This window comes from Strigops habroptila, chromosome 3 (genome assembly GCF_004027225.2).
Source record: "Strigops habroptila isolate Jane chromosome 3, bStrHab1.2.pri, whole genome shotgun sequence".
Taxonomy (NCBI): Eukaryota; Metazoa; Chordata; class Aves; order Psittaciformes; family Psittacidae; genus Strigops; species Strigops habroptila.
This window is the reverse complement of record NC_044279.2, coordinates 69,197,151-69,224,232: the sequence shown is the minus strand read 5'-3', so window position 1 is coordinate 69,224,232 and position 27,082 is coordinate 69,197,151. Positions and strand designations below refer to the sequence as shown.

At 43.1% G+C, this 27,082-nt stretch overlaps 2 protein-coding genes across 6 annotated transcripts in view; both read left to right on the top strand.

Annotated features, from left to right (window-relative positions):
- Nucleotides 1–19,893, top strand: part of CREB3L2 (cAMP responsive element binding protein 3 like 2) — an 81,590-nt gene extending 61,697 nt beyond the window's left edge. For both annotated transcript variants that reach the window (XM_030481079.1, XM_030481080.1), the window contains exons 7-12: nt 1,483–1,541; nt 2,907–2,975; nt 9,976–10,075; nt 11,040–11,166; nt 11,828–12,053; nt 12,975–19,893. In XM_030481079.1, coding sequence (XP_030336939.1) covers nt 1,483–1,541; nt 2,907–2,975; nt 9,976–10,075; nt 11,040–11,166; nt 11,828–12,053; nt 12,975–13,050 — 657 coding nt within the window. In that variant the 3' untranslated portion in view covers nt 13,051–19,893. The remainder of the gene's footprint in view (nt 1–1,482; nt 1,542–2,906; nt 2,976–9,975; nt 10,076–11,039; nt 11,167–11,827; nt 12,054–12,974) is intronic.
- Nucleotides 19,894–26,427: 6,534 nt separating this feature from the next.
- The window catches only part of DGKI (diacylglycerol kinase iota), a 215,083-nt gene continuing 214,428 nt past the window's right edge, over nt 26,428–27,082 (top strand). For 2 of the 4 annotated variants that reach the window (XM_030481044.1, XM_030481043.1), the window contains exon 1: nt 26,428–26,800. Coding sequence is in view for 1 of the 4 variants with exons in the window: in XM_030481042.1 (XP_030336902.1) it covers nt 26,610–26,800 (191 nt within the window). In the remaining 3 variants the exon portion in view is untranslated. The remainder of the gene's footprint in view (nt 26,801–27,082) is intronic. The other 2 variants (XM_030481042.1, XM_030481045.1) reach the window with 2 other exon arrangements.

Here is a 27,082-nt window from a genome sequence, read left to right as displayed (position 1 = left end):
CATGGACAATAGAATATTTAGCAAGCAGGCTATCAAGTTGCTGTTGCTTGGCTCCATTTTAAAAACAGGACAATCCTACCCTTATGGTAGGCAAAGACCTCTGTATTTTTTCCATGGTGATGAAGATATTCTTTTCATGTTTTAAAATCTGACTGTGTATTTCAGTGCCCTACTCTTTTGATCATTGAATTTCATGACCTTTAAATAAATAGTTGATACTAAGGCTGTGAAATGCCATATACAAGTCTGTTCTTTCTTCCAACTTGGGGAAGAGCCTATTGATAGGGAGGAAAGCATTTTATTTCAAACCTGGCCAGCTCACTTTTTGAAATTATCGCATATTTGAAGGTTAATGCATTCTGTTATTGGTTTTGCAGATAGAGATGTAAATTTACCCACACTGATTTGGAATTTGATCTTGTAATACGTTTTTGAAAATTTTTGGAAGTGACCTTGTGCATTTTATATACCACTTGCATATAATCAGAGCCATTTATATTGGAGGGTATCTCTGGAGGTCCTTTGGTCCAACTCCTTGCTTTGGAAACAGATTCAGCATAGAGCAAGTTGCTAAGGGACTTGTCCAGTCTCATTTTACTGTCCCAAAGGTTGATGAGTCCCTAGCCAGCATCTCTGGGCAACCTGTTCCCATATTAGGCCAGTCTTGTGGTAAAATCAAATAATATCTAATTGGAATTTTCCTTGTTGCAACTTGTATTTGATGCTTCTTGCCATGTTGTTGTACACTTCTGAGAAGAGTCTAAATCATCTTTACTGCACAAGACAGTTGAAGACAGCAATAGGATTTCCTTCTTAGCCTTCTGTTCTCAAATCGGAAAAAACCCAGCTTTCTCTGCCTTTCCTGATATGTCATGTGCTCCAGCATGCTTATTATAGCAGTGGTCCTCCTCTGAGCTTGTTTCTGTACATCTGAAGTATTTATTTCAGAGCCACAAAACTGTATGCTGTACTTGACTGTGGTCTCACAGGCACCAAATAGGGGGGAAGAACCACTTCTCTTGACCTGCTAGCTACAATCTTGTTAGTGTAGACCCAGATATGGTTGGCTGCCTTTGCTACAGGGGCACATTGCTGACTTACGTTTGAATTGTGCTTCAGGACCCCCAAGTATTTTTCTACAAAGCTGCTTTCTAATGCATGTGTGGCCTTTACTCTCCAAGATGCAGGGCATTGTTGGGATCATCTTTTAGTGTTTGTCCTAGGATATTCTCTCCAGATGAATCTGATTTACTTTTTAAGTTTGGTTCTGTGAGAGCAGGGAATGATCTTTTTCCTGCTACTGAGAGGAGCTTCAGGATGTGGGAACAGACCAAATCAGTGCTTTAGTTGCCAGGAATAGAAATGAGAACAGCACAGAGGCTTGAATCTAATAACGTCAGGGCTTTTTACCAGTTTATTAATTCATCTCTGATGCTTTTTTTTCTACACAAATATTTGGTGGTTTTCTTCCTTTTTCCTTAGATCTCTGCCCAGGAAAGTAGAAGAAAAAAGAAAGAATACATGGACAGTCTGGAGAAAAAGTAAGCCAGCCTCCTTCCTGTTTCAAGCAGGCCAATAGCACTAGTTGCTGGACTGGGAAGGGATCCAGCTGTTGATGCTGGGACTGTTTCTTGCTCAGAGTGCCAGCTGCCATCTCGTGGTTACGACTGAGAAAAGGCCCTTCAGTTTTCCTCTTGTACGTGTGCTGGGGTGCTGCATTCATAACTGTGTCTACCTGCAACACATTGCTAACATGCTGACAAAGACTTTAAACATTAAATAAAGCAAGACGCATCTGCTATCAGCCTTCACCTCATGCGACTCTGTTGGCCTAGTGGGTAGGCAGTGTCCAGGGGAAAATGAATATATTCTGTCTTCTAGTGCAGATGAAGACAAAAATAGGAAATGGGTGAGTCAAGTCTGCCTGGGAAAATACGCAGGATTCAGGAAAACAGCATGTGACCCATTGACTTCCCTTAGCAAGAAAAAGCCAAACCCCCAGTTTGTGATTTATATCCCAAATTAATATTTTTTCCAAGAGACAAACACTCTAGTATTTCTCTTCACAGATGGATCAGTTAACCCCCTTGTACCATCTTTGGCGATATCCTTGATGTAATTTCCTTTTTTTTCTTCTTATATCTTTATAGCTGAGTCTCGCTTTCTCAGTTACTCTTGTGAAATTCCATCCTATGCATACAGATATCAAAGCTTTTTCCCTTTACCTTTTTCCTTATCGAAGCTATTTCACATGGTCATGTTTGTCTTTTTAGGAGTCTCGTATTTTAACTTGGACCTCTTATTTGGCATATTATATCATAATCTTTAGGGAGTTTCCAGGGGCAGTGTGGAAATGATCACTCTATTGGGAATTAATCTCCTGGCTTGTTAGCCTCCATACACTTGAAATTTGAGGATCTGATTTCAGAAGCATGGTATTCGCCAAATTGCTCGGTGCCGTGTCTTAGTAATGAAATGCAAAGGAACGCCTTTGCACAAGATGCTTGCTAACGACATCAGTATAGCATGTTCTGTGACTTTTAAAGTATCTGTCCATGGCCCAATGAACAGAGAAGGCCAGAGCAGGGTCTTTTCTGTTCCTATTTCAAGGGGCAAAAAGTAGTTACAGTCCATCCTGAATGAGCTGCACCTACTAGGAGGTAGTTGAGCAGTGTAAGCAGGTGCTCCACAGCTAATAGTATTTTTTGCAATGTCTTTTACGCTATGAAGTACAGTTAAAGGTTATGATTAAGTTTGATAGTGTCACTTTTCATTAAATATAGGCAAGATCTTAGAGTTCTCTGTGAAGGCAAGTTTGGTTTGCTTTTGTTGTGGTTTGAGCCCAGCCTCTTTAATAAATGACTAATTTTTCTATGTTCCTCTTTCTTTCCTTGCGCTGTCTCCAGAGTTGAGACCTGTTCAAATGAAAATAGTGAGCTGCGTAAGAAGGTTGAAGTCCTGGAGAATACTAACAGGTAAGGTATGAAGGGTGTAAAACGAAACTTGAGCATAGTATTATAGTGAAAAGTGAAAATGTGGAAGTGAAGAGATCAATTGAAATGTGAACAGTAGCGGCATCTAATGTGGTTAATGTCAAAGAAAGATGAGGAAGGCCAATTATTGTGATGAAGGCTTTGATGTCACAACTTAAACTGTTTCCCTAGGCTGTGTTGTGCTTGAGAAACATTTTAGAGTTCTTCCACTGCCCATGGAAACATAATTAGTGATACAGAGCAAACAAAAAACAACAGCCCAACTCTCCAAGTTGTCTTTATTTAGTGCTTTTACAGGAGAGCTTGACCTGGAACATTGCACTTCCAGAAATTACAGTGCTGAAGTCAAGAGTTGTTATTAATTCTTTCTGTGGACTATTAAGTATCATTGCAATTATTGCGCAGCCTTCTAACCAACTCACACACCAGAATTTCTTTCAGTTGGAGGAGGAGAATGAACTTCTTGTTTCTTCATTTCTGAAGAAATGGCTAACTTGGTGGCTTTCTCAAAGGACACATGGCAGAAAATTTTGCATAGCTGAGCTTTTAATTGGAAGTTAGCTGAGAGTGAAGCGTCAGTCTTGGCTTATGCTTGGTGTGTTCTCTAATGATGGCAAATTCCAACAAGTTGGTACTAGATAAGCCTACTGTTAGCACCTTCTAGTTACAGGCATTTGTAGTGATGGTTGAACATTACCATTGAACATGATGGTAGCACTGAAGTGTGGGAGCAGGCTGGATTTTGAAGATAAGATCCATGATCATGGAAAACGGCCCTAGAGCTTGTCTTGCAGCCAATGTATTGCTAATTGAGTGGCATGTGTTGTTTCTAATCTCCGGATCCAATCTCTAATTTCATGGAGCCAGACCCTGTAGCACTGAAATTTTCTGGAGGGTGTCTCCCACACACTGCTCATGCATAAAGACATCTGCTGCTTGTTTGAAGAGAGCCAAGCCATTTCTGTGCCGCCTGTATCTTCCTCCAGGGTTTTACATAAAAGAACCAGGAATTGTTCTGTAGGTGTTTTCTCTCCCAGGATCTGTCCCAGGAGGTGCTGAAGCCTAGAGTTGTTCTTGCCAGTTCAACTGAAGTTGACCAGCCGTTTTAATCTCGGAGTTGTGGATGTAGTTGTGAGAACCGCTTTGTTGGTTGTCCATCCTTTTGGACAGGACCTTTTAGCATCTTCTCTATTAATTCATGATCTTAATTCTCTCACGTGAAATACTCTAAAAATATTTAGCTAAGTGATACTATCTCCAAATCCTTCATCCTTTGGGCATGTGGGATGGTTTGCATTGTTTTCTTGCCTTTGCAATAGCACTGATACTGATTTGTAATCTCCTGCAGAGAAGCAGATCTTCCTGACCCTCTGCACAGAAATTCTTATAATTCATGGCAATGTTATTTTGGCTCTTTAGATACAAACCGTCTCTAAAATCTGTTAAGGCTTCAAATTGAAGTACTGAGAAATTTGTGAAAGTGCCTGCTTTCACCGAGCCTGCATTACGTAACATACCACATTATGGTTTTTTTCAGCTTAACCCCAAAGAACCACTTCTCTCATTGTATAATTGTGCAACTGTATAATTCAGAGAATGGTTCCAGGCCCTTGTTTAACGTATGTTACCCACTTCCTACAGTGAATTCAAAACGTCTGGTTCCTTATTAGTATTTGCACAGAGGCTTGATGGGGCATCCAGAAACTGTTCAGATATTTCAGAACTTGTCTTCACAGCATCCTATAACTGGTACTTCCGTCTCCTATGTACAGTCAGGAATCAAAGTTCAAAGCAGTGATGGTCAAAATTTTGCAGTGTTGGTTTATTCTTGGGTGCCCAAACTTACATGTTTATTTCTCAAAGTACCTAGCACAGAGTCATACACACATGTATGTTATTTAATCTGCTCAAAGCACAGCCCTAGTTGACTTTAGTTGCAATTTTGAGTGTTCAATGCAGCAAAAAATGAAGAAGTCATTGAAGGTATTATCTAAAAGTAGATCTACAAACATTAGAGCTGTTATTTTGTTGTGAAAAATTGTAAGAGTGGAAGAAAGGTAACAGGAAGATAAGAGTTCATGCATTCAAGTGTAGATGAAGACAAAGTTGGTTTTTTTTTTCCTTGTTGGCAAATTAGGTTATAGATGCTTATCTTAAAAGTTCATGCACATGTATGTGCTGTAAGTCAGTTTCATGTTCTTATAGTCTGGCTAGAGTTGAGATGAACTGAGGGGCAATTTCCAAAACATACAGTGATTGAACAGCAGAATTTCCTTTCAGTATGTGCAATCAGTTCTTTCAGAGCATGTTATTCTATATATAGAACACATTTGCACAGATACATACCTAAGACTTCAGGGAAACCCTGCTTGCATTTCAAAATGTGGCTCCAAACCATGGAAACACTAGAATTTCTGGTAAAAAGTTCCTACATTATTATCAGTAACATGAAAAAATATAGAACAATCTTCCCCCAGAGCCTGCCTTAGCCTGAAATTCTGGCTCTGAAAAGATGTATTGTAAAAGGTACAAGTGTGGTCAAAAAATGTGCATCCAGAAACACCTCCCTTGACATTCATGCATCTTAAAAGGCAAAGCAGGAGTCTGGGGATCAAGATGCAAGGGGGTTTTTAATTCTCATTACTCTTGAGTGGGTGACTGCAGCATTTTTGGCATCTTTAGTATTAGAACACTAGCATATGTTTCCTCTCCTAATTTATGTGACTCAGTCCCTTAAAAGAAACTCATCCAAGTTCCTTTCTAGGCAGTTTTCTCAAAACTAAGGAAACACATTATTACATGCATATCCATTATGTCTTGTAGGCACAAGGGAGCCAGGCTCTCATTGGTTCAGAGTAGTATCTGAACATGCAAGGCACTGCTCTTTTAGAAAGCAAAGGATGTGAGAAGAAGCTGGCACCAAGAGTTTAACTGACTTGTCCCAGACACCAAGAAGACTTGATCCACTCATGTTTTGACACTGGGCCTGAAGGCAGAAGCTGCCAGTGATCTGGGGGGTTGAATACGGTCTCTGACACCAGTGTTGTCTATCTGGGAGCCATGGCAATTTGGGCTTAAAGACAGTATTGAAACATCTGGTACTGTGTATGACATATGAGAAGTACTTCTGCTCTTCAGTTCTGTTGAATCTGTATTTCTAAATACACTGATGATCACTTTTCCTGGAGAAATGATAGACGCAGGATCCAATTAGCATATGGGTGAGAGCGTCACACATGGACAATGCATGCAAGTTGCTGTTAAAGTTGCTCCAGTGGAGTAATCTCTAGCAAATTGTGTAGATCACCACTCTGACAGGCACCTTAAAGGCAATGGCTTTATAAATACAATTGGGATGTTCTCCCATTTCTCATGCTCCTGTTCAAGCTATTGTTACAACTCCCAATCATCTGAAGATCAAGTTGCGTATCAGTCTGACCCACCAAGGGCTTATCAGCACCCAGACTGCCAGACTTCGCTGATTTGTTTGGCTGTTCCTTTATTTGAGGCTGGTAAAGTCATTTTACCGAGTCATTTTCAAGGAGTGAAGGATCTGGATTTAAGTTGCAATAAGATATCTTGCACTTCATTTCAAACCACACTTATAATAGTTGACAAAGCATAGCAGCCCTGGAGCGACTTCTGGTTTTCAAAGCAGCAGGATGGTGGTTTTTTATGCTGAAACATCTTTGATGAAAAATTGCTGATTTTTTTTTTTTTTTTTTCTTCTTTTTCCTTCTCAGTAATTCAAATAAGGAAAAATTGTGGATTTTTTTCCTGCTTCGAAGTATTCTGGTGTTTCAGTGAAAACCTTACTTTGGGATTTGCTCTCTTTCCTACAAATAGGACAGGCAGAGAAGGAATCTGTGTGTACAGCTGGAAGATAGAATAATTTTTCTCTCCCCTTAGGAAAATTAGGTTTTGTTCTCACAAAGTAGATACATTCTCTGAAAAATCTTAATCAAAATAAGCAGTGTTTGGTGTCCTCTAGAAGCTGTCTGTTCTGTCTGTCTGTTTGTTTGTTTGTTTGTTTAAATTGATGTTGGATTTTAAACACTGACTTAAGAAAGCCTCCCGGGTGGCCAGGTCCTGTAGTGACAAATTTTCTCTCCTTAATCAGAGTGTCACTGGCAGCAAAGGAGAAGCCTTGACTTGTTCCTTACTCTGGTAGTGAAAGAGGCTCTTCTGAAGATGAATACATCAATGTGCACACGAAAACAAGACATCACAGGCAGAGTGAATTTGCTGGCAGGGTGTGGAAGGGAGAGCAGGAGTGTTCAGTCACTTTACAGCTTTCCTATAAGGTGTTTCTATTGGTAGAGAAAAGCGTGAAAGCAGGTTCACACCTCCTACCGAGGTGACCCTCTAATTGAATATCACTGAGAAATGTGTCAGACACAGTGAAAATAATCCTAGTGGGTGCAAAGCCCCTTATGCACGCTGCCTTGAGATTGCATTGTCTCCTGTTAGGACTTAGCCATAGGCAGTGTGTTTCACTAGAAGCAGTAGTTCCTGCTGCTATTTAGGAGCATCTTAGTTTAACATAAATCCCTGTTTTACAGAGCAGAGAGCTGCTCTTTTCCCCTGTCTTAGTTCAGATAATTCCTGCAGCCATCCAGTAACAATGAAGACAGCTTTTGCATGAGAAAGGAGGTCTTTTTACCTCAGAATCTAGTCTTCCACCATTCCGGATTCAAATAGAGAATAAAAGCACCGAGGAGTGGCAAGGTAAACTGGTATCATCTCTGAACAAATGTGTTTCTTGCTTTTGCCTTGGTTCTTAGTTTGAAAATGAACCTGTAGCTTGTCAACTTCCAATACTGTGTCTTTGTCTGTTGAGAATAAGACAGTAGCTCTCAAACAAACAAATGACTTAGGGGAGAAAGACATTTTATATGAAGATAGTTGATACATAAGGTAGGGGATCAATCTTCCTCTGGGAATAGGACACCTCAAAATAGCTGCCTAATTATGCTTTCCAGAAAGTGAGTCTTTTGCAATCAATTCTCTGGGCCCATTCTGCCCAGCAGGTTTTTAAATTGGACACAAAAAGGCAGAGATGAGGAAAATGAGGAGAATTGCCTCTTCTCTGTTCATTTCCTCACCAGCCATTAGCTGTTTTCTCACTGACGCCTCCACAAAAAGTGGCAAGAATGATCAGCATTTCAAGGCTGCTGCCAGCCCCCGAGCTGGGGAGGAGGAGAGCTCTTTCCTCTTCGCTCTGCAGAGCTGTTCCTTGTTGAGCCCAGTGACTCAGGCCTGAAATGGGGGCAAGATTTAGTCTTCTAAAATAGCACAGAAATTGCGGGGTTAAAAAGGCATTGCTGTATAACATAGCTGGTGACATATGGTGGGAATAGTGTATGCAGCATGTTTTCATGTGCCAGCAAATATATACCATGTACTGAAGTCTTTGTGAACCCCATGCTTTGTAGTGGATAATAGAAGGAACTGGGGAGAGATACAGAAGAGAGCAGGGAATTAGGATGGTCTCATTTACATGATGGACAGTGTTTTCATCTCTTAATTTGCCTGTGGTCTCCCTAATAGTGAATAAAGGACTGAATTAGATGAATCACTTTCTGTTTTTAAATATTGAGTTGCAGAATAAACCATCCTCTCAAGAGCATGAAAGACATCGTTCCTTAATAAGTTGAGAAGGATCTGCTGGCCCAGATAAATCTGTGCTGTGAGCATGGCTTGTGCTCATTTCAGAATGCTTTCCTGAAGTCCTTGAATTCATTAAACCCTAATTAGCAATGAGCATTGATGATAAAAAAAATCTATAATAGTCAGACCAGTGTATATTGAGCTGTGAAGGCACCTCTGGGTCTGTCCTACAATTAGCTTTTAGCCACTTTGATCTTAAAATAATCCTTCTATTTTCTGTGACATCCTGACCTTGCCTCTTACTTTAGCATTTGACGTCACAGCCTCCAAAGCCGTTGCCTGGAGTTTTGTGGGGGTTATCCTCTGCAATAGATTGTGAAACTACAGGAGGAGTGAAAAGTAAAGTTGGAAACAAACAGCAAATTTAACACTGATGCAAAATTGTACTGTACTTCTGTTGAGGACAGGCATTTGGGTTACTCCTCATCTGTTAAACAGCTTTAATGAAAACTGCTGTGAAAACCTTTTATCAATCATACTTTGAGATCATTTCCCACTTAAATGACTAGTATCCTGACTGTAGTAATTGGTGATACAGCAGAAGAAGATCAGCCAGAAAGACAGAAGAATATTCTCCTGGTCTGGGGCTGTTGACTCCAACCAGAAGAGAATTGCCACTGTGGTTGGGACCTATGAAAGAGAGTCAGAGTAGCCACTTGAAGCATCTGTGATTTTTGTCAACTACTGCAGGATTTAGCAAATAACAATAAAGTGTTTTATTTATAGATGATTTTGAGAAATGAAGTCTGTGCCTATGTCTGGCTATAAGACCTTCTCTTTGAAAATGGTCCAGCATGCGGACCACTGTACATCAGGCGTTCAGGAAAATGATGTAGCCATATACTGTACCACCAATTAGAGAAGTTATAAACTTGCTTTTGCATCTTTTCAAATAATGGTGAAACTTCTGCTGAATTCATGACATAGAATCAGGTTGTCTATGCATCTAGCCACTTGCATGTAGAGCAGCTTCAGTTGTTCGTATGCTTACCAGAGTAATTTCTTGTAGAAACACTGAAAACACAGTTTTTATTTATAAGAGCTTTCTGAAAGTATTAAAGTAGTAATTGGTCAGGGATGTCATTTGGAGGAAAGCCGAAAGATCTTTTTGAAAATTCAAGTGTTACTACATGTAAAAACTTTGTAAAATTAAAAATATTCCTTGCTACTAACTTCCAGGAGAGGACTTTAACTATCCATACCTTATCATACATGCTGTATTATTGCCAGGTGTGGAATGTGAGACAAAAAGCTATTTAATGAGCAAGTAGACCAGTGTGTGTGATGTTTGTCTGTTGTCTTTGCTTTCCAGAACACTTCTGCAGCAGTTGCAGAGACTCCAAGCCATGGTTGCTGGGAAAGTGTCCCGTTCATGTAAGGCAGCTAGCACACAGACAGGGACCTGTCTTATGGTGAGTTTCCCTAAAGCTGGGGATTGTGGGGGAAGGAGAATCTCTTTGCACTGCTCAAAGGCACATCCCTTGTTCTACAAAGTCCCTCACTTGCAAATTCTCAGTTTGGGAAACTTCTGTTCATAACTTGACAATTAATTTTGAGGTAGGGGAGACTCCTGGCTGATGAAGATTAATAATTGTGGGAAGGCATTAGGTTCTGGAGGATAGTGGACCTGTGCTTTTGATTAGATGCTGCAGTGATGAAAGAAGCGCTGCTGCTCCAAGTGACCTGTTTTATTATTTCCTACAATATTGTAATGCTAGAAATGTGTGTGGTTGTAAAATGAAAACAAAGGTGACCTACGATGCTTGGTTCTTTTAATACCAGTAAAAATAAAACATAAAAAAAATCTGCTTGTCCAAATAAAAATATGTCCAAAGCTGTAAATCTGTCTCTGTCCTATTTCAATAATAGTAGTCAGGACAAGAGAACTCCTAGAATTAAACTTTCCTGATGTTAATCCTTATACTCAGACAGCCAGTTACACTTAATACTAATTCTATAAATTGATGGAAGTTATTTTCAAGGCCTAAGTTATTCTTCTAGTCTGGTAGCCTCTCTGTCACTTTTAAGCAAGACTCAGGCCACTGGCAGAAATAACCTTTGGAAATTCCTGACAGTGTTTGTAAAACATACGTGGTGGCTGTTTCCACTTTTCAACTTTGGGAGTAAATAAGGCAACAGGCCAAAATGGTGGCAGACATTGAAAGCAAACTCCAGTTGAAATCTGCCCTTTAAAACATGGAATTGTTACTGAATATGCGCCTTTGTGAAGAGATACTGAATGTAGTAATGAAAATAGCCTCAAAGTATTTGTTTTGGAAAAGCGTCAGATCTGTGTTGTGTTAATTTTCAGTTTTGATGTTCACATATGGGTCAAGAGCTAGGGCACTTACCTCTTCCGCATCCTCCCTTTGCCAGATGGTGGTGCTCTGCTTTGCAGTAGTTTTTGGCAGCTTCTCTCAGAGCTATGGGCCATATCCTTCTGCAACAAAGATGGTGTTGCCCAGGCAGCATTCCTCGCCAGAGTCCTACACAGACTCCATTGGTAAGCGACAACTATCCCAGTCTTGCTTCTTGCTCGGTTGTGTTTTGGCACTTGTTTTCCACCCCCATCCCTAGCTCCCTCCTCAACGACCTCTTGCTTTTCTGCTCCTTAGTTTGACGTACCTGTGTTTTTCAAAGAAGGATGGTTTTGCAAACTATGCCGATGGCAGTGGGCTTCATAAACATAGGCAAAGCCCACTAGCCTGCTTGGTACTTCTGTTTAAAGCAGTTTTGTTTCTATTTGTGGAACCGAAGCTAGTGGTCTGTAAAAGGTAGCATGATTTCTACTTGGTAGCAAATATTGATACTGTTAAAATATGCAGCTGATATCAGCTGGCATTCCTTTGCCAGTGTCAACAAAGAGTGTAAGGACTGAGGGGGAAATTCTTAGTGTTACACATTCATAATGAATCAATTGTTTTCAACATATATTATCAAAGCATTTGTTTCATTTCATTCTTGTTTTGTGAATAGTTCAGAGCTTTTTGATCCCTACCTGGACCATTGCTGTGGTATCTTTCCTCAGCTATCAAATTACCAGTTAATCACTATGAAGAGAAGAGAATTTGCAGCTTATGTTCTGCTCTGGAATTTCCTGAAATGACTAGGCTTGTTCTCTGAGCTGCCTGTTTCTAATCTCTTTTTGCCTTCTTTGTATGCAGTAAGGTCAAGGAGTTTGCTAATTTATGAAGAGCCTCACCAACTGGAGGAGTCGTCAAGCCCGATCTCCTTTGCAGATCGCAATGACAGGCAAGCAGACACCTCCAAGTACACAGCGCTGTCCCTGGAAGCCATGCCAGGAGCACAGCAGGATGATATCATGCAGTTCACAATAGCCAATGAGACGAGGCTAGAGAAATCAGTGCTGCTGGGCCTGCAGCAGCATAGGTGAGTGCAGGGTGGTGGGCTGCCTGTCATACGAGTGTCCGGCGTCACTGTCATTTGTGCCTGGAGGTCAGCAGTAAGACTAGGGGCTCAGCGATGATGGGCACTGTGAAACATGAAGTAGGAGTTTGGTCTCTATCAGGAGGGCTTATAGACAAAGTTATTGTTACTCTGGAGAAGTGATTGCAACAGTATCGTAGCATCAAACTCAGTGCTTCTGCCAGGAACCTAACCCCTGTAAGCCTGTTAGTTGCGCTTACCCGCTTTAAGCACTTAGCTCTGTGTCTCCTAAAGGAGTAAGTTTTTGCCGGTTGGGTGGAAGTGTGAGGCTGTGACTCACTGGGCTTTCTATGAGGTTAGGGTGTGAAGAGCTGGAGCTTCTCACAGCAGTGATCTTACTAAAGCATTGCTGAGGAAAGTTTGCAGGACTCTGTCTAAAGAGACAGACCTGTAAAGATATCTGAACTACTTAACACAGAATTCCTGCCTATATTTTTTTTTCTTTTTAGCATAAATTTAAGGTTTTGGGGCCTCTGAAAAGACAGAGATTCACTGATTGAAATATTTGTGTGAAGTTTTCCTTCCACTGTACATTTCCTTGTCCTGCCACTGTCCTGTTGGCCTTGGCCTCTGCAAACAAGCAGTAGCAAGCACGCCAAAGAGTGAAAGATTTTGTTTCAAGGCATGCTATTCTGAGGGCTAGGATGAGCCATATCACCCCAAGCATGCCTTCTAAGTACTTGTGTCAAATTTATACCTAGAGCCGGAAAGGTGACTAATTCAGTGCGTTACCATACTCCAGATGACAAGTACCTGGTAAATACTGTGTGCCTTTTTAGCATTCGCCAATTCAGGCAGGATATGCGCTTTTAAAAATCACTGTTAGCGTTAACCTTTGTTGTTCTGGTTTTTTGTTCCCTACAGAGTCAACTCTGAACTAGAAGGAAATGAAACACTGAAGATAATTGAAATAGATAGAAGAGTCAATGCCACTGCTTAAAAATAAAAAAGGCCTTTTTTCTTGACTTTCCTCTTTCCCACATGTTTTCAACCAAAGTCCCCCTGACTTATCATCCTCAGTGAACCAAAGCACAAAAGAGAGGGAGTTCAACTTCTGCATTGACTGGTGAGGCTGTGACTGCAGATGGGATCTCTTGTCTTTGTAACTCCCTTTCTCACTTCACACACAGTCCCTGTATTTGCTTTTACTCCTTTCCTGTCTAACACTGCAAGGGCAGGATTGAATTATGATGGCAGATGATGCCAGCAGTGTGCTGGTGACTGGTGGGTGTGTGTGTGCGTGCATGCACGCATCCTAATCTGAGCACAAAGACATTCTTTAGAAGAGTGAAATATGCAAACCCGATGGGAGCATGTGGGTGATAGGTTTTCTGGGAGAAGGTAATTGAGAGAAAGAGGAGATGCAGCATGATGCTGCTCAGAATCTAGCCACAGCTCCATGCCTACTGGTCTACAGCACTTGAGCCTTTTATGGGGATTGAGAAGCATGTATGTAGCCTGCTTCTGAAGGGACAAGAAAGGTCCCTGATACTGGGGATGGGCAATGATGCTGCAGAATTGTCCTCCCCTAGCTCTTTCTCTTCTCTCCTCCAGCCTCTTTATCATTTAGTGGGGTGACTTCCTCTCTGGGCCAAAAGCAGTCTTGGTAGGCTTCCTTATTGCTTCCACCCTTATGGAATTTAAGCAAAGATCAGCTGGGGTTTTGTCACACTTTGTGTGGAAGAATTACACTATTTTAACTGAATCTGTTTAGCAAGCAGGTTTTGTTAAATTTATGCAATGTTTTGGGTGGATGTCCTTTAGTCTGCTTAAGGGTAATCCGTTTTGCTTAAATCAGTTCCTTCCCAACAAACTAAATCAATGTAAGGCTTAAACCAGAAGTGCCTCCTGAGAGGACCATATGGATTTAATTTATTGGCTTCTAGGTACATTGATGGAATTTCTTATGTAGACCTGGTCTCAGATTGTTCCGTGTTTCCTTTCCTTGCCATCTTCATGTTACTGTTGTAAATAGTATTTATTAGCTTTGCAAGATTTTGTTCAGGCAGTTGCAATGAAGAGAGCTGAGCTTCCCTAACCCTGCAAGTGGTCTGGGCAAACTGAAATCGGACACACAAATATCACTGAACACCCATTCCCTCCCCACACATTTGAATTGCCCTATAATAAAGCCATGTCTCTTATCTTCCTCTTATCTCCTTCTCCAGAGATGTGATCTTAGACCAGTTGCATAGCTGAAAAGACAGGGGTATAGGTAGCCCCAGCTAGGCACAGTTCAGGCCTCGATAATGTATTAACTGTATAGCAAGACAGCCTCTGATCTGAAGAGTTGAGTGTGTAGGCAGGAGACAAGGCAAAAGAGGGATGAGATGGGCACACAGGGAGGTGAAGTGACTGGTCCAAGTTCAGTGGAAATGCCAAGAGCGGTATTCAGATCCATCCTGGTCCAGTACTCTTCTTCCTGCTTTGTTTCTTCCTTGTCTCATGTAGCTGTTGCTTTTAAGGGTTCTTCCTCTCTCAGTTTATGGTCATGTCTTTGCCCAAGCTGTGCTTTTTGCAATTTCTCCTTGTAGTGATGCAGTTGAACCTACCCCAGGATGTGAGCAGGGGTTTATCTGGTTACTACAGAAGGGCACTCAGACTCCACTGAGGATGGATTTGATATGAAAATCCTAATTCAGCAGGCCAGCATAGCTACTTGACATTTTACCAGAAGAAGCCAATTTAAAAAAAAAAAAAAAAAAAAAGAAAAAAGGAAAAGAATAAAGAATTTTGAAGCTCTTCTCTTTTATTATTTTCCTAATGATAAATAAGGGAAAAACTAACCTAGCCTTACAAGTAATTTTTTACCATGTACAGTAGATATCTCCTGCATGTACTCTATTTTGTAAAATACTGGATTTGTATTTTATTACAGCAGCTGCCACACCAGCTCCTTTCTTGTTCTTCATTATCCTTAGACTTTCTTCCTTTAGTGTCCTATTTGCTAGACTCAAAACTCAGTGAAATGAATGGAAAGAATTTGGTGAATTAGAGGGGGCTGTGGAACGGTCTCCACTGTGCCATTTTAAGAAAGTGTTTCAGATTAGTGACAGTGAAATATGTGCCTGACTCCATGAGCTATTAATGAGTTTTGGTGTACAGATGTGCTTTCTAGGTAATGCCCTATTCTTCTATGCAAGTGCCTTTTTATTATTTTACCTTTAGTGGCAATGAGAGGAGAAATGTGATTGTAGTCTTATTTTGCAAGTGTTCCCTTCCTCTTGGCATGGGTGAGTCTCCTCCCTAAAGTCTCTTTCCCTTCACAGTGATCCCAATGGGTCCTCTGAATCATTCCAGTAGGCACCAACTATTTTTTTGTATGACTTTTTCCGATGATTTAAGGCTTAGAATCATAGGATGGTTTGGGTTGGAAGGGACCTTAGAGATCATCCAGTTCCACCCCCCCTGCCACAGGCAGGAACACCTTCTACTAGACCAGGTTGCTTAAAGCCCCATCCAACCTGGCTCCACATAAGTAACGAACACTGGTGGGTGCCACAAGGGATGGCTGCATTGCTTAGCCACATGAGGTCAGCAAAGTGACAGGAGAAAGCTGGGACTGACCCTTCCATTGCTGTATGGCTGGACAGTGTAAGTGGGCAAGGTCATAGCTCAGAAAATTCTTTAAATGGTCTTTTTTATTTTTCTTCAGAGCATCCATGGTTTGTCACCTCTGAGGGCAACTGAATGGTTAAGTCTTCTGCAAAAGAGGCCCCAAGTTGTCGAGCACGACACTGCTGTTAGTGGTCTTGCAGTTTGCACTGTGTATAAGTAGGAGGCTGCTCTGAGCTCATGCGTGCTATCAGTTAAATGGATCACCTCCCATTGCAGATACAGCTGACTTCACTGTATTAGAACTAAAGTTGAATTATTTCTCCATACTTAAAGAACAGATGATTCTGCAAAAACCAAGCAACCCCGTCTCTCCAAAACCTAGTGCATTAGTCACCATTAAATCTTTGCCCTTTTGTTTGCTTCATTTGGGCATGTCAGTTCAAATCTCATTGGGAGATAGTCATGTTTTCATCTGGAGCATTTTAAGCTGGCCACGATCTGGGTCAGACCTCTGAACTAACTTATCCAAGCTAGTATGGCCTTACCAATTTTTTTTTTACCTGCTTGATAATCTAATTCTATAATCTTAATTTTTGTTATCCTTTAAGTTATTTTTAAGTGCTCTTTCGGGGAATCTCTTAACCTAGCACACATATTGCTTGGGGATTTTTTTATATTAAATATGATTTCTTTATAATAAGGAAGGCTTTACTTTGGTATGTTTGTGATCATTTTTCTTCAGGGGCCTTAATAGAACAGGTTCTTCTGCTAGATACTAGGAGCCAAAGAATCTCCTGTCATCACCTACCCACAGGCTGTTATGTGACAAGGACCTCACTGTTTCCAGAGGCAGTTGATGCCTGTATTAAGTTCCCAGCAGGGGGACAGAGAAGGCAGGACATGTGCAATCACACTGCCAGCCTCAGCAGTCCAGGGGTGACCCAAGTGCAAGTGTTGGTGCGCTACAAACAACACGGAGAGGTGGCTGTATATGCTCCGTGTTAAGGGCGTAGGGAAGGAGTAGTGAGGTGTGTTCAGGGAGGATGCTGGTATGTCCTTTTAATTAGCTTATCTATATCGAGGTCCTAGGCTTCTGCCAGTATACTTCTTTCAGTGATCAGTGACTTGGTGCTGTAGAATAGTGTGTGTGCATAGACAGGATAGGCAAAGGCCTTATGTCCTATTTAATTTCTCTTTCCACTAGAGGACTTTTAACCAATCCTTAGAGTCTTTGGCTGTAACATTATGCTGCTTATCAGCACAATTTTATACACAAAGGAAACTTACCTTTTGGCCTACAGCTTTAAAGTGTGTCTGGATCTGTTGGGTCTTTGCTTCTAGGGGGATAAACTATGATAGAATGTAGGGCATTATTTTTATATATATTTAAAAAGTATCCAGCGCAGGGCATGTGACAGTTCTAACCTTGTTACCAGTGTGTAGATAATGTTGTGGGTTTTTTTTCCCCAGGCTATTTATAGTTCTTTGCTGCGTTTCTCTTATTTTATCTGTACCATTCAATATTTTTCAACAGCACAGACTAATAATGGATTAGGCTGAGGTTCTTAGGCCAGATCCCAGCTGATACAACGCAGCATGCTTCTACTTACCGCTTTGGGAGGCTGCAGGTCTGATGTATACTGTCAGGGGGACCTCTTCCATATCTGTCTATGTAACAATATCTCTCAAAGTATTCTTGATTTTTTTTTTTTGTAATGTAGAGCTGAAAATGAACCTAAAAACTTTTCTTCTTTTTTTTTTTTCTTGATAAAGAAACCAACCCACCTCTCCACTCCCATCCCCCCAAACTATCAGTGGTGAATTCTGTCTAGACACATTTAGAATGTAGGTCAAATAAATGAATGATACTAATTGCTATGCTGGGAGGGATTTCCACTGAGTATTTGGGCTCTAGATTCTAGTTAATGCCAAGAGGCCATGGTACAAAACCCATGCAGCTGAGAACAGAAGTATACAGAGTATTTTTATATTCCTGGTGACTAAAATATTTCTTTCTCAAGTCACTAATTAGGAAGGGAACATTTTGTATTGTGAAGGTGAAATGGTAGGTCAGTACTTTGTAACTACAAAAGTTACGCTAGCCTATTTAAGTAGTGTAGTGCTATGATGTGTTGCCGCTTTGCGCTGTAGTGTTACGGATAAACAACTTTGGGGGTTTCAAAGATGAATGAGCCAGCTTATGTGTAGGGTCTTTACAAATAAGAGGTAAGGATTCAATCAATGGACCAGGATATTGTAACTTTCTCATGGCCAATACAGTGATAGTGGGTGTTCAGGGATATATTGAGGGTGTGATCCTGGTTAGTACTGCATTACTTAGGTGATCAGCATTCCTTGGAGACTTCAGGACAGAAAATGAAATTGCCATTTGTTTTTGTGGTTTTCATGTCAGGCCTTTTTCTACTTTACAAAGATATATATATATATATGAATTGACTTCCTATGTAGAAAAGAGAGCATCTTGCAGGAAGCTCTCATTTGTGATGCTGAAATGGAGTTTGGATTTTCTTTATTAGCAGTAGTCTCTTCTCTGCCCTAAAGCCCATCTCTATAATCTTTTCTCCAAGAGCTGGAACTGAGTAGGTGAAAACAAAACATGGGAAAGCTGGATTTGTAGACCTATTTACAGAAAAGATCAAAGAAATGGCAGGTGAAGGGACACTTGGCATCCCTGGGAAACCTTCTACTTCTTGATTCCATAAATCTGCAATGATAGTCTTTTTCATTAGTTCCTCCCTTGTTTTAGCTTTGCTTTTCCCCTTGCTTTTTAATACTATGCAGTCCTGTTTATGCATTTTTGACATTTGTGGTATATGCCATTTTCCCTTCCAGCAGGTAAAAATCTTATTGAACTTTAGCAGCCCATAATTAAGGGAGAGAGGGAGAAGCAGAGGCAGGTGATCAATTTCTTTTAACAGAACTCTGCTTGTATCTGACTTTGCCATATCAGATTTTAATTCAGTGGTGCTGATGTAACAGCATTTTGCTTTCTTCATTTGTACAGCTAGCAAGAACGAGTGCGAGCATGTGCGTGTCTATGCACGTGTGCATGGTGAGTAATTAAAAACAAAAATAAAACCACAGAGTTTTTTCTTAATGTAGTAAGTGTTGCAAAATAAAGGTATCTACATGAACACATGGGGCATATTCCACCTGGTGCAACAGAAAGTCCAGGCGTTTCTCTCTGTTCACATTCCACATCACCCAGCACTCGTAAAACTGTCCTGTGAATTGCTGTCTGAAGTCTGTCCTATTAGCAGTCATCGAGTGAAAGTTGTGTCATTTGTGTGTATGCATAGACTGTCTTGCCTTTCCGTAGGACTGCTCTGGCTTGGTACAAAAGAACAATTACTTTCAGCTTTTGTATCTTCCGGTGTCATTTTTGTTCTGCAGAATTACGGCTTTGAATGTTTAGGGGTTTTTTTGACAGTGTAACTTAGCCTTAAATGTGGCCCCTGAGAGCTGACGCCTCATGGAACACAATCTATTGAGCTAGTCATCTGGGAGAGGACCTGAAGATCTCCTTTCCCCAAGAGCACTGCTGCCCTAACTGCCCCACAGGCCCAGTAGAATGCCAGTGAGGGGAAGCAGTTTGCTCTCAGAGAGCCACACTGTGATGTAAGTACATCATCGTACATAACAGTTTCCCTGAGATGCACTGGGCCTTCCATGGGTAAATTACCTGGTGTTAGCTTCTTGAGGAAAAATACACAAGCCATTGCCTTGGGCCATGCAAACCAATACCTTGTGACACCCTTAAGACATTTCAGCTGATATTTCCCTTTCCCTCTGTTCATGCGGATGCAGTATGGGTTTGTGCAAGCGTTTAAAACTATCAAAATGAAAAGGAGAGCGATACTAGTGCAAAAGCACCCCCTAAACTCCCCAGTAAACTATATTGGAGCCTTTTCTGACTGCAGATCTTTCTGTTCTTTTGCCATAAGTCTGTTTAGCTCTGTGTACTTGTGCTCAATGGCCTCCCTATTTTTGTACAAGTGCTGTCATCTGGATATGGTCCTACCTGGTTGTTCACACTGCAAACATGTCCATTGGGTGGCAAGAAATTGCTGATTTTCCTTTTTAAATCATCGGCTTGATTCTACAAGAGAACAGACTACCTGCTTCTGTAGCCTAAACATGTATGTAGTGAAGTATGTTATGCTTTTCATTTCTTGCAAATAAATATTTTCTGTAGAAAAAACAAGTACAGCTTGTTTGCTTTCCTGATGGTTGGAAAAGATTTTGTCCTTCGGCTTTCCCAAGTGACATGCTATGCACAATGTGTCCATCTTCAACACGACAGAGCCCGTAATTTAGCACATTGCTAGACAGAGAAGGTTAAAAGCAGTGGCATAGGTTTTTACTGAAGCTGGCTGCCCCTTCCCATTTTTGGGATTAGCGGAGAATCATACCTGTCAATCATGGGTGGAAATTAGATGAAGGCTGATGGCATTTAATAATGATAATGGCACTTGAGTACAGCTATGTGATTCAGCCCCATTAATATTAAATTCTCTCCCTGTACAAATGGCATCCAGGAAGGCTGACACTCAAGGGGGCACTAGCTTCAGCCTAGCGATAGCAGTCTGATAGAGCTTGCTGGAGCTTGATTCATACGGGTCAAATAGCCCTCTGGAAGGCAAGGTCTTTACCTGCGCTGACTTTACACAGTGCCACTAATGGCTTAAACTAAAGTGAACTCTTAAAAGAGCTCTTTCTGCTTTGGCTTTTAGGGCTTGGGTCTTCTGCTGGCCTTGCATCCTTCCCTAACCCTGACTCACCCCTGAGATAGCTCAGGAGCTTTGTCCATCTGGATGCTGCTGTTTTGCCTGTGTGAATGGTGGACATTAAGCCGCACAGCCCAGAAGCAGCATCCAGCCAGGGGACACAGTTGACCTTTGCTGCTTTGAGTAGACATGGAAAAGAAAATACCTGATTTCTTCCCGGTTTGGGGGCTCTGTGGCTTTGCTGGCCACCCAGAGAACTTGGTGATGGATGGCCTAATGCGGATGTGAAAATTACCCTGTGCAGACCTGGCTTCACAAATGGTGTGGTCATTTGTATTATGCCAGTTTTCTACTAGGAAAGAGACCTCATCTGCAAGTACCATGCATCCATAAAATAGCAACCAAGAGCTTATTCTCCACAGGAGATACTAGCAGTGAAAGTAATAGTTCCAGCTTTACTGAACTGAAAATGGGAGCATGACAGATTGCTTTGGTGCCTCCTTTTGAAGGCTTCTTAGAGAAGGCTGCTTTAGAGGCTGGGGAAGGCAGCAGCCATGAAAATTGGAACACTCTGGCCTGCACTAAATTTGTGCCTGATGCAGATTTTTCAGAAGTGTCTCAGTTTGGGGCTAAAGAAGTTAAAGTGGCAAAAGAAATTGGCAGTGAAGATAAAAAAAAAAAAAGCTCATCTCCCCTGAACTCTACCCTGGTGCTTTTAACCCAAGGATTGGCTTTGCTGCCCACCACTATTCACTATCACAAGAAAAGGAAATGGGAATGAGAGGTTTATCTTTGGTTTATCCAGTTGTTTTGGTTTGTTCCATCGCACACGCAGCCTCCATGCAGTGCTGTAACAGAACAGCTCTCCCAGGCAGAGCCTCGTTCCAGCAGCAGGACATATTATCTACCCCCCCATCTTGGTCACAGCAGATGATGAAGCAGCTCTTTCTCACAAAACTTGGCTTCTGTACTGGAACGAAGAAGGTGTGTGATACTTTCTCTTGGAAGGTGGGGGGAGAAGGGCTTTACTTTGTCCTTGAAGTTCTGCGTCCCACTCCTTTTCTCTCATTTCAGATGTTATTGCAGCTGCCGTCTTTTTGCTTCTGCTGGGTGCCCCTTGTTGCTTTTCAAACAGGCAATTTCTCTTGCCAGAACTATTGATCTGGGCACTTGTTAGCAGCACCAAGCCATACATAACATTTTTTAGAGGAAAATCGTTAGATCGTGACTGATTGGAGCAGTTACCTCTTGGCTTAGTTTTAGCTGAGCTCAGTTCCTCCAAGCATACAAAACACCGACTGGTGATTAACGATTGGTTAAGAATCTCCCTGGGTCTCAGAATTACCCTTAAAGCATCACACAGCAGGCGATGCTGCAGGGAGTCTGTGATTAAAAAAGAAACCCACATACAATGGAGAAATGCTGGGTGATGAGCTGTCAGCCTCGCTACCTATCGCCCTCCGGTACACGCTGTTCTTTGAAAAGCATGTTACTGTTTGAGTTCAAGCCTGAATTTTGATAATTGTTTCTCAGGCTGATTCCCGTTGCAGGGCAGGAGGAGGGGAGTCCGAATGGAGCTTGCAGTGCCTCTCACCATGTGGTTTGGGTAGTAAGTCTTCATGCTCTGCTGTTAGCTATTGCTCATACCTGTTTTACAGCAGCACAGACTTTGCCACCCCTGCAGGTATTTCGTGGTAGATTCATTACTGGTGCTCCCTGTCCTGGCTCATTTGCTTTTGGGTTTTTTTAGAAACATGGACCTCATTAACTTAGAGTTTAGAAGCAGTGAGCAAAAGCTTGTACCTTTGCCAGAAAGAAAATAATTCTATAGGAGCTGTGTCCTGTACAGAGCAAGCACTGGGTAGAGACCGAGGAAATGAGCTTCTGGGTCTAGGCCTGCTTATGGCGTGCTGGGGAATTTGGCTGATCCTTCTCCATGCTTCAGATTCCTGGTCTGCGAAATGGGGCCAGTGGTGGCTTCCTCCTCTCTATAAAGAACACTGAGATTAACTGAAGCAAGGTGATCCAGAGGAGGCAACAATTAGAAATAAAAGCATGTTCCAATTCATGTGGAATGAATAATGCCTGTGTGTCTTGTCTCCCTCCAGTTTGTGGAGGGAGTTGAAGTGATTGATTTGATTTCTCATTTTCTTGGTGCTGTCTCTTGTGGGCTTCAAACAGTCCACAGAGGACCCAGGAATGACTTACTTAACTTTTTATTATTGAATTAATCTTCAGCTGTATTTACATGAGTTCTGTATGTTACTATTAAATTGCCTTTTTTGTGTATTGCCAGTAAGGAGAAAATTACAAATTCCGGCCCTTATTTTTGCTGTGTTACAGCTGAGGGAAGATAACCATGGTAGAATATGTCTGATTAGCTCTCTTTTTCTAAATCTGTTTGGTAAAAACCTGGTTCTGATCCATGGTATTTGTAAAGGGGCATCACCCAGGCACTTCCAAGCCAGGATCAGGCCCTTGTCACTTCTACTTGGCAACAGGAATCAGGACGTATTTCTAGCTATGGCAGCCTATGTGCAGAAAGGGGAGCAGTGCTGAGAAATGGCTGGAAAAAAGTTAAAAAGTACTAAATAGAATGTAGCAGAAAGCAGAAACTTGCCAGAGAGCTAATTGGAGCCAGCGCTGGCAGAGCTGCAGCATAAAGTGGCTCTGCCCAATGGAGTGATCTGCTGAGCTGAGGGTGGGTTGCTCCATGTTAAGCCTCAGCATCCCTCAGTTCCTGGATGGGTAAGCCATGTTCTACTTGAACTTCGAATGCTGGCCAAAAGCGAATGTTTTTGTGGACATATCTATCAGCACTGGATCTGGGAAGGGAAGATGGCTGCTTGGTCAGTCATGTTTAAAGAAAATAATAAAATGAGGGGATGCAAATACATAGGTACACACATGTATGTGTAAAAATATATATGGTTTTGTGTGTTTTCGTGGAGGGTGAATGTTGAGGGTTATCCTGAGGATGAAGTTTGTATGACCTTAAGGAATGTGAAGAGTTTAAAGCAGACTGACTTCTCCTTGGCTAGCCTGGCACACTGAACAAATAAGGTTTCCTTACCTCTTTCTTCCCCTCTTCCATTTTTCATATATCCATCTTTTTTCCATTTAGGAATGGGATTTTCAATCCCTCCCACTCTGAATAAAACTTAGCTCAGTGCACACAGCCTGTGCACGCTGGAGTGTTCAAAAGGGGCATTAACAGGCACACGGGTTATGGAATAAACCTCCTTCCCCTGCCTTTACTGTAAAGGCTGAATTCCCTCCTCTCTCTGCATTTCCCTTCTCATTCCCATCATCCATCCTGCTATTTGAGGCATGCAAGAAGTTTCCACCCAGGAAGAGCTCCCCAGCTACTGAAGCTTGTCAGCTCTCCCAGGTGAGCAGGGGAGTCACAGAAGAGTGATGCAAGATGCTCCTCTTAGCCCCACAGCCCAGCCCTTGGCTGAGTTGCCAGCTTAAGAAATTAAATCCTTGCTGTGGGAATTAATGCTTTTGCCAGCATGATGATCCCAGATACTGGCAAAACCTGCTAAAAATCTATTTTTGTGCTCATCCTTTCTCTCCTGATGCAGCGGAACGCCTGCAACCACATCTTGGAGCAAACGTGATGCTCTGATGAAGTTTCTGCTGTTGCTGCCTTTCTCAAGCCACAGGAGTTGACAGCTATGCCCCAGGTGTAATTGTGTAAGCAGGGCTTTCCTTCACAAGCCTCAGATTCTCTCATAATTGCTCATATTTAGGAAAAGGCATAGGAAGTCGATTTAGCACTTCATGTTGCAAATGAGTCATGCAAATTGCAGCAGACTGAGGAAAAACAGGTAATCCCTGAGCACAGGGTAAATGTGGTCATGTGGGCAAAATACTCACTGACAGGCAGGAGCTACAATGGAGTTCATGCTAGAGGAGGAGGAGGATGTGGCTCAGTGGCATGGATGTTTGCTGAAGTGGGGGGGTAGGAAATTCTGATTAGTTGTTAGGCTTTGCTCCAGATGCTGTGGGGGAGGTGGAGTGATTAGCTGGGGCACAGGCCACAGAGCTGTTCTCATGCAGAGCAAAGGCTAAAAAGAATAAAGCTGTGAGATGGCGCATACTGTTCTGCTCTCCAAGTGCAAAATTAATTCATAATTAAAGCATTTTGTTGCACATGCCACTGGCATCTTATAGCAACAGACCATACGGCTTTCCCCAGTGACAAAACTGTGAAGACACACTTGATGAGAGAGGGGCTTGAGGCACTGTTCCTTGTCCTTGAAGCTGGCTGTAGGGCTAGGTCTGAAATGGTCTTTGACACTTCTGCCTCAAAATGGTTTAACTTCTTTCTGCAAAAAATACTTGTCACATGCTCTTAAATTGGATGCTTTCACTAGCAACACTGGCTGCTAATTTCTCTGGAAGTTCCACTGGAGACTTTCCAACCAAGGTCCCAGCTCTCCATGGCAAAAGGATCGGTGGTTCCAGTGGAGCTCTGTGCTAGTTTGCAGATCTCTCTGCAGGCAGCTCAGAGCAGGATCCAGATCTTCTTTCTACATTTCTGTGTGAGAGCTGTAGTTTTGCTTCTAATAAACCATGTATTGCATTGCTTAATTACGCTTTCATCTGTGTGCTTCATTAGTAACTAAAAGTATTTCAGGGTTTGAAGGAGAATATTTGTATACATATTGGGGGAAGCACATGTGCGTGTAGGTAACATACGCATCATTTCTGAATCGGGGTAGAATATAAATTTGAAAGTTGAATTGAAACTTCCAAATGCTTGAACTATAATAAAAAGATCCACTTTTCATCACCTTTGCCTACTGCTGACAAGGGACAGGAAAACATCTGGCTGTCTTGGAGAGCCTGCAGTTACTGAAGTTGAGCAAAAGATGCATACACAGCATGTTCTAAGTATGGAGAAGCTGAATCTTTACCTAGGGTTGGAGAAGGAGAAAAAAATCACAGAATGGTTTGGGTTGAAAGGGACCTTAAAGCTCATCCAGTTCCAACCCCCTGCCATGGGCAGGGACACCTTCCACTAGACCAGGTTGCTCCAAGCCCCGTCCAACCTGGCCTTGAACACTGCCAGGGATGGGGCATAAAAAACCTATTGACTGTCCTAGGTCTGAGCGATGCCCAGGATTTTGCAATGTTTGCCCACTGGTGCATGTGGGTAGCTGGAAAATGCTGTTAGCTGCTTGACTTTTGGTCATGCCATGGGCTGTGCTGTGGCACAAGGACCACGAAGGAGGGGCAAGGCCACTTGGGGAAGTCACTTGTGGAGACAGGGCAGTTCTGAAATCTGTGTCTGTAGGGTTTGTCTTCTCTGTAAAATGTCATTGCTCAACCTTCTGCTTTTTTTGTTTTTCTTACATCCTTCTATTTTGGATCACATTGCCTTGGAGAAGTTTTGGAAATATGAAGTAGAAAAGTAAAAAGAAAGAAAATAAAGCACAATTCCTGCCATGATTGATATATAGTCCCGGACCTTGACCTTTTCTGTGCTTTTCAATTTTATTGTCGCTGTCAACTCGTGCTTAAATAGCTCCATGCTCATACCTCCCTGGCGAGTTTTCCTTGGTCAACGAACAAAAGGGAGAAGTGCGGAACAAGGCGGGAGGACAATCTATCTCACTGAGGGGCACCTTGATGCCTGTGTCGAAAGGCATCTCCCTGGAGTCAGGTGCTTTGATTCTGAGCTCACCAAGCTGAGATCGGCTGGGAAAGAACCGAGAACCTGCCAACACGCTAACAAGCCCGGGCTGCAGGAAGCTTAGTGCGCCGCTGGATGCTCTGGGGCACCTGAACCCGCTCTCAGCAGTGTTTTAACGGTGAAGCGGGGGGGAACGGGGCGCATCTGAGGCCGGGGTCTCCCCGATCAGCGCCGCGGTCCCCGTGGCGCGGCGGGCTGAGGGCGTGGCTTAAGGGGGGGCGTGGCGACGATACGGAGCGGTGATTGGCGGTTGGGCGGCGTGGCGTGGCAGGGGGCGGGGCCTGCCGGGAGTTTCCCACAATGCCCCGCTGCAGTGCGGCCGCCGATGGATGCTGCGCGGCCGCTCTGCCATTTGCAGCCGCCGCGGCTCGCAGCGCGCCCCGCTGCCCCGGGAGCACTGCACCCCCGGCCGCCGCCCCCCAGCGCCTGCAGCCGCCGGCTGCCCCCCGCCTGCCCCCTCCTCCTGCTCGGCCTCACTGCCCCGCCGCAATGAACCCCCCCGCCGCAGCCGGCGGGGAGGAGACCGGGGCGGCGGGTGGCGGCGGCTGCCGGGGGGCCGAGGGTGGTGGGGACGCGGTGGGTGCCGCCGGGGTCCCGGAGGAGCAGGGGCTGTCAGCGGCGGAGGAGTCGCTGGAGGAGAAGCTGCGGAGCCTCACCTTCAGGAAGCAGGTGTCCTACAGGTGGGCGCCGGGCGGGCGGGACCGGCTCCGGGAACCTCGGGGGCACCTCTAGGGCACGGGGCGGCCGCGGGTGGGGAGGCGGCAGGCGGGGTCCGGCGGTGGAGCGGCGGTGCAGCGGCGTCAGGACATCACCCTGGAGGCTCGGCGAGCTTTGATCTTCCTCCCGAAGCCTCAAAGAGTCCCCTCAGATCGACATTCCGCTATGTCAGTGACCTGATCCCCAGTCCCGCCGCTGCCGGCAGGTTTGCGGTGCTGCTCCGGCGCGGTAGTGTCAGGGGAGGT